A 12,894-nucleotide genomic window follows, 5' to 3' on the forward strand; every position below is an offset into this window, starting at 1 on the left:
CAGCCAACAGACACATGAAAAAATGCTCATCATCACTGGCCATCAGAGAAATGCAAATCAAAACCACAATGAGATACCATCTCACACCAGTTAGAATGGCTATCATTAAAAAGTCAGGCAACAACAGGTCCTGGAGAGGATGTGGATAAATAGGAACACTTTTACACTGTTGGTGGGACTGTAAACTAGTTCAACCATTGTGGAAGACAGTGTGGCAATTCCTCCAGGATCTAGAACTAGAAATACCATTTGACCCAGCCATCCCATTACTGGGTATATACCCAAAGGATTATAAATCATGCTGGTATAAAGACACACGCATATGTATGTTTATTGTGGCACTATTCACAAGAGCAAAGACTTGGAACCAATCCAAATGTCCATCAGTGACAGACTGGATTAAGAAAATGTGGCACATACACACCATGGAATACTACACAGCCATAAAAAAGGATGGGTTAATGTCCTTTGTAGGGACACGGATGAAGCTGGAAACCATCATTCTCAGCAAACTATCGCAGGGACAAAAAACCAAACACCACATGTTCTCACTCATAGGTGGGAATTGAACAATGAGAACACTTGGACACAGGAAGGGGAACATCACACACCAGGGCCTGTCGTGGGGTTGGGGGAGTGGGGAGTGATAGGTATAGGAGATATACCTAATGTAAATGACGAGTTAGTGGGTGCAGCACACCAACATGGCACATGTATACATATGTAACAAACCTGCACGTTGTGCACACATACCCTAGAACTTAAAGTATAATTTTAAAAAACCTCAAATACAATATAGCTTTATTTTTACTAAACATAAAGTTAAATATTGTTCTATCAATTCCAATCATCAAAATCCCAGGTTGTTGTCTCATTTATGTACTAGGTTCTATGTGTTGTTACAAATCAGTCACTTCGAAGGGTAGAAAGCCTTTCCTGGAACAGGCACATGGATCTAAGGCTTCTATAACTCTTCATGGACTTAAAGCTTCCACAACCTTTTAATTTTTAAAAATTGCAAACAGTATATTTACCTCCCAGAACAAGAAAATAACCTTTGTATTTCCCTTCCAACTGATCAAGGGAAGAAATTTAGTTTGCCTTTCTAACTCTCCAGCTGTTAGCTCTTACTTAGAGCAAGGAGGTAGCAACTTGCGTCATGTAGTTGCTTCACAGACAAAGCATAAAACCTCTCAGCTGTCTTTTTCTGGCCACAAAAGAGAAATCTTCCCAACTTAACAGCAAATCTCATATGTCATGAGTTGGCTGTTATCTGGAATTGCAATGTAAAAGGTTATACATTGCATACTACAAATTTGTTATCTTGTTATTTGACCAAGAGTTTAAAGTGATTTCATCAAAAGTTAATAAGATGTCACTATTTGTTTTGTCTCCCAATATAAATATTTGATAGTTTAAGATAACACTAACCTTTTTTACTTTCATGTGTTTCTCATTAACCACAATATTTCTTACTCATTTTTCATTGAGTTTTCATAGAAAATATAGACGGGTGCAAATGTATATTGGTTATATTATACCTTTGATTTAGGAAGAAATTAAGGCCAAAAGTCCACCATCACCTCCAAAGGCATGCTCTACTCCTGGCTCCTGTTCTTCAGGGATGACGAGTACCAAGAATGATGTGAAAGCAAACACCATTTGCATACCAAACTATCTGGATCAGGAAATAAAAGTAAGTATCAGGTTTATCAAATCCATAACTTGGAAACAGCATGAATATACAAAAAAATTTATACCACTAGCGTCCTTAAAACTCTTAAATGATTCCTTACTGATAACTGAATTGATTTAAGACTGCTTAGCCTGAAATCCAAGGCATATTCCTATTTTCATTTCCAGTCTTACTTTTCCTTGGAATCTTGACACTCTTAGATTAACACAATCTTTGGTTCAGACATAATGAAAAGCCTGGTGTTTATCAAACAAACCCAGTCCTATTCTTTCCATCTTTCATTATCATCTTAATACTTGAGAGGCACTATTCTTAATGTCTTGCTGCAATCTATACATTTACTTCTCGTATTTTAAAGCATAGATTCCTCTAATCAACATTCATCTCTTCCTCTTTTCTTTGCAAAATTATGTCTTCAAACTTTCTCTGCCTGGGGTTATAAACTTAGTTATATTAATAGTAATATGTCATATCAGCTTCCTGAAAGTCCCTCCCCAGCCACAGTTATTTCTGAGAATGATATAAAATCAAGAATACATCAGTCAGCTGATATTTGTCATCTGCCATTTTTTCCTTCTTTTAAACTCCTTGATAACCTCTATATTGAACAACCGTAAGTCCCACTACCATGAACTAAGGGTTAAAAGATTGTAATGATGACTCTAATTGGAAGTTTAAGTAATCAGTATCTGTAGTTGTAATTACAAATAACAGAGCACTTTGTTGAGATGGTTATTGAATAAGCCTAACAAGGAAGTATTTTAAAAGTAGAGCCCAGAGTATGATAGTGACATTGATGTGATAATTCATGCTGATGATTAAACTTGAGAAGGAGAATAGAAGGAAATGTATAGAAGGGACAGTATCTACATATTTGACTTATGTTTATACATTATTTCCTGATGATTCTGGCTAAAGACTTTATATTATACATAGTCTTCAGAATCACTGTTTCACCTGCTACACCCTGGCACTTTGATCTTTCTGTAATTTTCTCATTCTCACCTTAAGAGCTTTGCTCTAAGAATTATCTTTCTCTTTATTGGCTCAGTGATCACCTTCTCATTAAGATTAAGTATCGCTTACTCAGAAATACTTTCTCTAATAATCCAATCTACAGTAGCTAACCAGTCACTCTATATCCCATTACCCTTTGTTATTTTTTGCATAAATATGCTATATATGTATGTTCAGACTTATTTATTTGGTTCAATATTTTCTCTCTCTCCTCACCCCACTCCCACTAAAATTTAAATCATATAAGATCTCACACTTGTCTGCCTTTGCTACTGCTTAATCTTCAGTGCCTAAGTGAGTGCTAGATACCTAGTAATTGTTAGATGAGTATTTGTTGGATATTGAATACATAAATTAAAAGGAAAAGTCAACTCAAGATCAAAAGATAACTGTAGAAAATCAGCTAAATACATAGTTCTCAACTCAAATAATCCATAATCTGAATGCAGTTTTAGTAAGACTGTCATTCTTCCTTGGGCGTATCAATAGACCAGCATGATCCTATAGAACTGGGTTTCTGGGCATCTATGAAAGAGTCCTCCTCTCAAACGCATCTTCTATTTTACAAAAATCAACTTAGCTGGACATCAGTTGATATAAAACTCACTAAAGTATAAACTCTTTGAAGGCAGGGATCTTGTCTGCCTCGTTCACAACTGATTTCTTAGCGCTCATCACTTCACTTGAAAAATATTAACTGGCACACAGACAATGGCATTTTGCCAAATAGTTGTTGACTATTTGCTAAATAAATGAACAGAGAGGGAGTAAAATGATAAAATAGGTTTTATCAAGATTTTTTGGCTTATGTAAAAGAGCCCCAGAAATATTGCTCATCTCGGAGGTATTCTATTCTTCCATGTTTCCTACAAAAAAAAATTTGGAATATTTTCTAATTTCCTACTATCCATTGAGTAACTCTAAATGGGCTGTGAAATCAGGAAATGTTTTTGCAGGGGTATGTGTGAAAGGGTATGCAGTTTCATGATTATTACTTTAAAAGGAAAGAGAAACATAATTCCGTGTCTATTAGCACTTTGTTTTAAGCCTTCCTTCCAAAGATCTGGAATTTATAGACATAACACCAAAATGTCTTCCAAACTCTTATAAATGGTTGGTGGGACTATAAATTAGTTCAGCCTCTGTGGAAAGCAGTTTGGAGAGTTCTCAAGGAACTATAAACAGAATTGCCATGCAAACCAGCAATCCCATTACTGGGTATATACCCAAAGGAAAATAAATAGTTCTAAAAGATAAAAAGACACCTTCACTGGCATGTAAATCACAGCAATATTCACAATAGCAAAGACATGGAATCAATCTCAGTGCCCATCAGTGATGAATTGGATAAAGAAAAGGTGGTACATATACACCATAGAATACTACACAGCCATAAAATATAGAATAATACATTTTGCAGCAACCTGGATGCAGCTACAGGTCATTATTCTAAGTCAATGAATACAGAAACGGAAAACCAAATACTGCATAGTCTCACCAGTAAATGGGAGCCAATCACTGGGTACATGTAGACATCAAGATGGGAACAATAGACACTGGAAACTCCAAAAGGTAGGAGGAAGGAAGGAAAGCAAAGAAGGAAAAACTATCAGGAACTCTGTTCACTATTTGCGTGGTGGATTAACTGAAGCCTAAAGCTCAGCATTATTCAATATATCCATGTAACAAACATGCACATGTACCCACAGGGTCTCAAATTTAAAAAGAAAAGTTGACCAAACACATCTGTTTATTCTTTAAATATTTAATGTCAAACTACGAACTAGAGTATGAGGATACAATCAATTTCTTCATTCATAGAGCTTATGAAGTAATAGTGCAACTGTTATAAGAACATGTACCAGGAGACTTTGTAGCTCAGAGAGCCTTCAAGGAGAAAGGGACGTAAAGAATGTTTAGGATGTAATCAGAAGATAAAGAGAAGTATGGAAGAGATCTTTCCCAGTCAAGTGACCTTCGTATCTTAAGACTAAGGTGTGAGAGCATTGCTTAATTAAAACAACGAACAACAATTAATATGGTTGATGCAGACAGTGCATGGAGAAAGTGGCAAGAGATGGGGCTGGAGACTTAAGAATAGACTGGATAGTGTAGTACTTTATAAGCCCTATCAAGGTGTCCAGATTTCGTCCCAAGGGGTGTGGGAAGCCAATAAAGAATTTTAAGCACTAAATGATATTGTATTACTTTGTAAGTATAAGAATTACATAGTTAGAACTGTACTTTAGAAAAACCACTCTGGATACAATATGCAGATTAATTTGGGGAGATAAGGGGTGACAAAGTTGCAAGCAAGGGACTCTGATTCGAAAATTATAGATTAGGTTCAACGCTTAACCTCCTGCTTTAAAAAACTATATAATTCAGCAAAATATATACGGAAACGATTTTCAGGTACTGGGCAACAGGCACTACAGATTGGACCATTGAGAGAAGAGAAACAGTTGGGGTTATTTCCATATTCAACCCAGACTTCTGCCTGGGGCACATGCCTAATCATGGCACAGAGAAGTGGAGCCTGAACAGACAGCAGCAACTTCTCTAGGTGCAGAAAACAGAGTTTAGTATTTGGGGATGCTGAGGTGGGTGGAATTTGCAAAGATCTGAAGAAGATAAATCTGTGCAGAGAATGAGCTCCAGAAATTTAGGGGTACCATTAAGTGTTCAGTCCAATATGAAGCCTCACATGTACAGGATGACTCTGAGACCTGGCAAGGAGAGCTAATGGGAGGTATTACAGAGCTTAGAGTTGCTGGAGTTCTAAGAAACCCTGAAAAGACCTCGCCGGAGTGAAGATACTTTGCGGAACATACCAGGACTTCAATTCAGACCCCAGAAAAGTTACACCTTAAAAATAGCCCTGCAATACAGGCTACTCTAGGCTAGATTCTCAAATCCTAAAATAAAATTTCAGGACATCAAGTTCACTTGCCAATATATTAATAATGTTCAAGAACAAAACACTATTTTTTCCCTCAACTTTCATTTTAAGTTCTGGGGTACATGTGCAGGATGTGCAGGTTTGTTACATCGGTAAACCTATGCCCTGGTGGTTTGCTGCACAGATCATCCCATCACCTAGGTATTATGCCCAGCATCCATTGGCTATTCTTCCTGATGCTCTCCTTCTCCCCTAACACTCCCTGACAGGTCCCAGTGTGTGTTGTTCCCCACCATATGTCCATGTGTTCTCATTGTTCAGCTCCCACTTACAAGTAAGAACATGTGGTGTTTGGTTTTCTGTTCCTTCATTAGTTGCTGAGGATAACAGCTTCCACCTCCATCTATGTCCTTGCAAAGGACACGATCTCATTCCTTTCTATGGCTGCATAGTATTCCATGGTGTACATGTATCACATTTTCTTTATCCAGTCTATCATTGATGGGCATTTAGGTTGATTCCATGTCTTTGCTATGGTGAATAGTGCTGCAGTGAACATATGCATGCATATATAACAAAATAATTTATATTCCTTTGGTTACATACCCAGTAATGGGATTGCTGGATTAGACGGTATTTCTGCCTCAANAGTAAGAACATGTGGTGTTTGGTTTTCTGTTCCTTCATTAGTTGCTGAGGATAACAGCTTCCACCTCCATCTATGTCCTTGCAAAGGACACGATCTCATTCCTTTCTATGGCTGCATAGTATTCCATGGTGTACATGTATCACATTTTCTTTATCCAGTCTATCATTGATGGGCATTTAGGTTGATTCCATGTCTTTGCTATGGTGAATAGTGCTGCAGTGAACATATGCATGCATATATAACAAAATAATTTATATTCCTTTGGTTACATACCCAGTAATGGGATTGCTGGATTAGACGGTATTTCTGCCTCAAGATCATTGAGGAATCACCACACTGCCTTCCACAATGGTGGGAGTAATTTATACTCCCACCAACAGTGTAAAATTGTTCCGTTTTCTCCACAACCTTGCCAGCATCTGCTGTTTTCTGACTTTTTAATAATCGTCATTCTGACTGGTGTGAGATGGTATCTTATTGTGGTTTTGATTTGCATTTCTCTAATGCATTTAGCCCATTTACATTTAAGGTTAGTATTGCTATGTGTGAATTTGATCTTGTCACCATGATGCTAGCTGGTTATTTTGCAGACTTGTTTATGTGGTTGGTTCATAGTGTCACTGGTCTGTGTACTTAACTGTGTTTTTGTAGTGGCTGGTAAAGTTTTCCTTTCCATATTTAGTGCTTCCTTCAGGAGCAAGGCAGGCCTGGTGGTGACAAATTCCCTCAGCATTTGCTTGTCTAAAGAGGATCTTATTTCTCCTTCGCTTATGGAGCTCAGTTTGGCCAGATGTGAAATTCTGGGCTGGAAACTCTTTAAGAATGTTGAATATTGGCTCCCAATTTCTTCTGGCTTGTAGGGTTTCCACTGAGAGATGTGGTATTAGTCTGATGGACTTCCCTTTGTAGGTGACCTGACCCTTCTCTCTGGCTGCCCTTAATGTTTTTTCTTTCATTTTGACCTTGGAGAATCTGAAGATGATGTGCCTGAGGATGGATCTTCTCAAGGAGTATCTTACTAGGGTTCTCCAGATTCCCTGAATTTGAATGTTGGCCTGTCTTGCTAGTTTGGGGAAGTTCTCCTAGATGACATCCTGAAGTATGTTTTCCAACTTGGTTCCATTCTCCTCATCTCTTTTAGGTATTCCAATCAGTCTTAAGTTCAGTCTTCTTACATAATCCCACATTTATTGGAGGTTTTGTTCATTCTTTTTTCTCTATTTTTGTCTGCCTGTCTTATTTCAGAAAGATACTCTTCAAGCTCTGAGATTCTTTCCTCTACTTGGTCTTTTCTGCTATTAATACTTACAATTACATTACATTGTGAAGTTCTTGTGTTGTGTTTTTCAGCTACATCAGGTCAGTTATGTTCCTCTCTAAACTGGCTATTCTTGTTATTGGCTTATGTATTGTTTTATCATGATTCTTAGCTTCTTTACATTAAGTTACAACATGCTCCTTTAGCTTAGCAAAGTTTGTTATTACCCACGTTCTGAAGCCTACTTCTCTCATTCAGCCATCTCAGCCTCAGTTCTGTGTCCTTGCTTGAGATGTGTTGCAGTCATTTGGAGGATAAAAAGCACCCTGCCTTTTTGAGTTTTCAGCGTTTTGCATTGATTCGTTTTCATCTTTGTGGGCTTATCTACCTTCAATCTTTAAGGTTACTGACCTTTAAATGGGATTTTTGTGGCATCTTTTTTTTTGTTGCTGTTGTTTTCCGTTTGTTTGTTTTTCTTCTAACAGTCAGGGCACTCTTCTGTAGGGCTGCTGCAGTTTGCCGGGGGTCTGCTCCAGACCCTGGTTGCCTTGAGTTTTCCCATACCTGGAGGTATCACCAGTGAAGGCTGCAAGACAGCAAAGATGTCTGCCTGCTCCTTCCTCTGGGATCTCCATCCTAGGGGGCTACTGACCTGTTGCTGGCTCAAATGCTCCTAGATGAGGTGTGTGGAGGCTTCTATTGGAAGGCATTACCGGGTCAGGAGGAATGGGATCAGGGACCCACTTAAAGAAGCAGTCTGGCTGCTTTTGGGGAGAGCAGGTATGCTGGATTGGGGGGATCTCTTCCTCGTCCAGACCACTTGGACTTTCCAGAGCTGGCAGGCTGGAATGGTTGAGTCAACTGAAATGCTAAGACAACAGCTGCCCCTACCCCCGGAGGGCTCTGTCCCAGGGGGAGATCAGAGCTCTGTGCATATGACCCTGGCTGGAGTTGCTGAACACAGGGAGGCCCCACCGAGTGAGAAGGAATGGATTGGGATCCCACTTAAAGAAGCAGTCTGGGCATGATCTGGCACAGCAGCTGTGCCTTGTTGGTGGGGACTCCTCCCTGTCCGGATGGCCTGCACTTCCTGGAGCCAGCAGGCTAGAACAGCTGAGTTGACCAAAACACAGAGATGCTGGCTGCCCCTTCCCCTGGGAACTCGGTCCCATCACAGGCAGTCTCCAGCCTGTTGCCACTGGCTGGCTGGAATTCCAAGCCAGTGGGTCTTAACTTGTGAGAGCCCCCGTAAGTGGGGCAAACAGAATGATGCTGCTTAGCTCCCTGGATTCAGTCCCCTTCCTAGGGATATGTACAGATAGATTTCCTGTCTTGCCAGGATTCCTGAGCTGGAGTATGTTTCTGTGTGTACCTGAGTGGCTATTCTGCTGAGACTCCACATAGCTCTGTGTTTCATGCCCAGGGCCCTGTGGCATGGGCTCATGAGGGCACCTCCTGATCCACAGGTTGCAAAATGTAGACTCTCCACAATGTAGCATATACAAAGTCCCTCAAATAATAGTTATTAGACATGCAAAGAGCAGCAACTACAACCCATAAGCAGAAGGAAAAAAAGAATTCATAATAACAGACACAGAAATGGCACAGATGTGGAAATTAGTAGAAAAGGCTGTAAAAGAGATTGTTTTTAAAGATTTTCAAAGATTTCTAGGAAAAAAAGACATAATGAGTGAATAGATGAGGCATCTCTCAAGAGAAATGGAAATTAAAAAGAGACCAAAAGGAAACCTTAGAATTGAGAAATATAGCTATGCACTGCATAACAATGTTTCCATCAATAACAGATCATAAATATGACAGTGGTACCATAAGTATATAATATGGTATCTTTACTGTACCTTTTCTATGTTTAGATATAGTTATATACACAAATACTTACCAATGTGTTACAATTGCCTACAGTATTTAGTACAGTAACATGCTGTACAGGTTTGTAGCCCAGGAACAAGAGGCTATATCATATAGCCTAAGTGTATAGTAGGTTGTATCATCTAGGTTTATGTAAGCACACTGTATGATGTCCACACAATGATTGGATCATTAATGATGCATTTCTCAAAACGTGTTCTTGTCATTAAGTAATGCATGACTGTACAATATTTGAAACCAAAATTTCACTGGATGTGATTAGCAGCACACGTGGCACTGCAGAAAAAAATATGTAAGTGGAGTTAAAGAGAGGGCAATTAAAAAAAAAACAAATTAAAGTAAAAAGACTTCAAAATATGTAAACAAAAGCTTACTGACCTGTGAGAATATATTGGGTGATCTAACACATGTGCAATGGGAGTCTCAGAGGAAGAGGAAAGAGAGATTAGAGCATAAAAATTATTTGAAGAGCTAATAGCTAATATTTTTCTAAATTTAATGAAACCTTACAAAACCCAAGAAAGATAAACACAGAAGTTACATCTGGGTACATCATAATAAAGTTGCAGAAAACCAAAGAGAATATCTTGAAATCAGCAAGAGAAAAAAGACATATTACATATACAGTCATGCATCACTTAATGACAGGAATACATTCTGAGAAATGTGTCAGACAGTTTCATTGTTGTTTAAACAACACAGAGTGTACTTACATGAACCTAGATGTTACAGGTACTACACACCTAGGCCATATGCTATAGCCTATTGCTCCTGAGCTATAAACCTATACAACATTTTACTATACTGAATACTATAGAAATTGTAGCACAATGGTAAGTATTTGTATATCTAAACAGGAAAAGATACAGTAAAAATACAGTATGATAATCTTATTGGACCACCATTGTATATCTGGTCCACTGTTGACTAAAACATTGTTATATGGTGCATGACTGTAATGATAAAAATGACAGCTGACTTCTCACTAGAAATATGCAAGCCATAAGACAATGAAATGACATTTTAAAGCTCTTAAAATTTAAAGATAAGCTGACATTTTATAGATCTGTCATTTGGAAGTAAAGGAATAGGTGAGAGGGAGGTAAGTGTGGTTATAAAGAAAACAGAGTGGTAAAATGTAAAACAACAATAACACAACGTTCAGGTGAGAGATAAATGGAAGTATAACTCATAAGGTTCTAACACTATACATTAAGTGGTATAATATTAATTCAAGGAACACTATATTAGATTAAGGATGCATATTTTAATCCCTTGAACAACAAAAAAAGTATAGCTAAAAAGCCAATGGAGAGGATAAAGTGGAATATTAAAATATGCTTGATTAATCCAAAAGGAGACAGAGGAAAGAATAAGGGGAACACTAACAGAAGGAAAAAATAAAAAACAAGTAGCAAGATGGTACACTCAAAACTATGCAAAAGGACAAGTAGACTAAAAATTCCAAGAAAAAGACAAGGATTGATAAGTTTGATAATAATTTTAACAAGGGCCATTGTTTCAGCTTCTTTAAATGTTTGGAGTTGATAATGAATATATTTAGATTTATTTATTTTAATACTGATGTGCAGAGTAAATGGTAACTCCTTCATTTCAAAAGTTAAGTAATCAGCAAACAAATAATTTAACATGTCTTTTAAGGGATAAATATGAATAAACAATGTCAGATAGTTCACGCCTAGGTTTTCAAATAAAAAAATAAAAAAGTTTGGACAAACATAAGGATAGAAGTCTCCTATTCCAGAACCTGGCAAAACCAATTTTCTTTGACCAGAGAAGACAGTTTCTTAGAAATCCAGTTCGTTGCCACTCAAATCTCTAATCCCAGGACTGGTTTGGGTAGTTTCTTCTGGTAATGTGCATTAATACCACCAATTTTTTTCCCCTGTGATCACTCTTTACAGAGATTCGAAGTCACTAAATCCTGCCAGACCTGACCTTTTATGACTTGGGAGGGCAAATATATTGTTAAAGAAATGCTGAACCATGTTTTTTGTACACTCCCTTTCAAGCCACAACACACAAAAACTGAGGATGGATCCTTGACTTTGATTTCTAATTGAATAGGTTCAATGACCAGGGAGCTTCCCTCTATTGGGAGTAATTGAAAAAGTTCCATTTCAAGTTTAAGGAATTTCCACATGTGTTAAAATTTGCACTCATCCTTACAGCACATAGACTTGTGAGTACAGAATAATGCCAATAAAGATGGGAAGATATGAATCATATACATTATGCCACTTCATGAAATATGTTCAGGACAGGCACTCAGAACTCAAGGTCAGGAACCATTTTGGAAAACATGATTGTTAGAATGAGAATTGGAAAGTCCTGCAAAGACGGGATATCAGGACAACTTTTATGGTAGGTACCAAGGCTGGAATCCCCAGAATCTTTGCTGGATAATGGTGGATATCTCTGATGCTGAGCACCTATCCTCTGGAGTTGGAAGAGAAGTTTTCAATTCCAGAAACCTTTCTGGTAGTCCGCTCTGAGTTTTTGCCTACCAAGATGATACAGAGAACCCTACATATACGTTTTCAGTTACCACTATAGCAAAAGAAACATGGGGTTGCCTTGAGGAATTAAGGTTTCTCTGCCCCTAGAAATCATGAGATCATTGACGAAAAGTTTTTTGAGGGATTCCAAAGAGTGAGTTCAATAAAATTCCACAGGTGGAATAACAGAGAGAATCTACTCATTGGATGCTTTTCCGTTTCTCCAGATCTGATCAAGACTCGATTTGTGACCCTTTGGAAAAGTTATAATATCTCTGACGCTCAAGAAGCCTGGTTTACAGGTGTAGTCATCATCCCTGCCCCAAGCTGCAGAAACAAATGTTTTTCTGAAGAGATTGGAAGCTACTGTGTTCATTGTGCATCTGCATAGGTTTCTGTAACAGAGAATGCAGGAGGTTTCCCAGTAAGACATATTCTACATCCTCTCACTGAAAGGATAACTATATTATCTAGGATGTTGTTGATCAACTAGTGATCTATGACAGAAGCAGCTAAGAGTGATGTGCAATCACTATATTGATGAAAAATGCACAGAGGCAGAGTGGCTTAGAAAATATCATGAGGCTTTTTTTCTATTTTTGCCACAGTTGTTGACTTGTTGTGAAATTAGGAGCAAATCTAACTTTCTCTCTTTAGAATATGTCATTATCAAAGACAGAAATCTTAACATAATAACAAAGTTCAATACAGGGCAGTTGATTTTTCAGCCATTTAATTTTGCTTCTCTATCTTCAGCATCTAGATCAATGACTAATACAAATATTTGCTAAATTAATAATAATTTAAGACTTCAGGCAGAAATACTAAGAGAATGAATGTTGCAGTAGCCCAAACCAGATTTGATGTTGCTTTAGGTTGCCTCAAGACAATGAGGATGAAGACAAAAGGAGTGATTTCGGGAAGGGGAACATCACACACCGGGGCCTATCATGGGGAGGGGGG

General features: G+C 38.0%; 1 protein-coding gene across 1 annotated transcript in view; it reads left to right on the forward strand.

Moving 5' to 3' along the window:
* The window catches only part of CUNH4orf17 (chromosome unknown C4orf17 homolog), a 39,776-nt gene that overhangs the window by 17,157 nt on the left and 9,725 nt on the right, over positions 1 to 12,894 (forward strand). Inside the window, exon 5 of the mRNA XM_017852351.1 lies at positions 1,553 to 1,696. Coding sequence (XP_017707840.1) covers positions 1,553 to 1,696 — 144 coding nt within the window. The remainder of the gene's footprint in view (positions 1 to 1,552; positions 1,697 to 12,894) is intronic.

The sequence above is a fragment of the Rhinopithecus bieti genome, unplaced genomic scaffold (genome assembly GCF_001698545.2).
Source record: "Rhinopithecus bieti isolate Rb0 unplaced genomic scaffold, ASM169854v2 scaffold_34317, whole genome shotgun sequence".
In the NCBI taxonomy this organism is placed as follows: domain Eukaryota; kingdom Metazoa; phylum Chordata; class Mammalia; order Primates; family Cercopithecidae; genus Rhinopithecus; species Rhinopithecus bieti.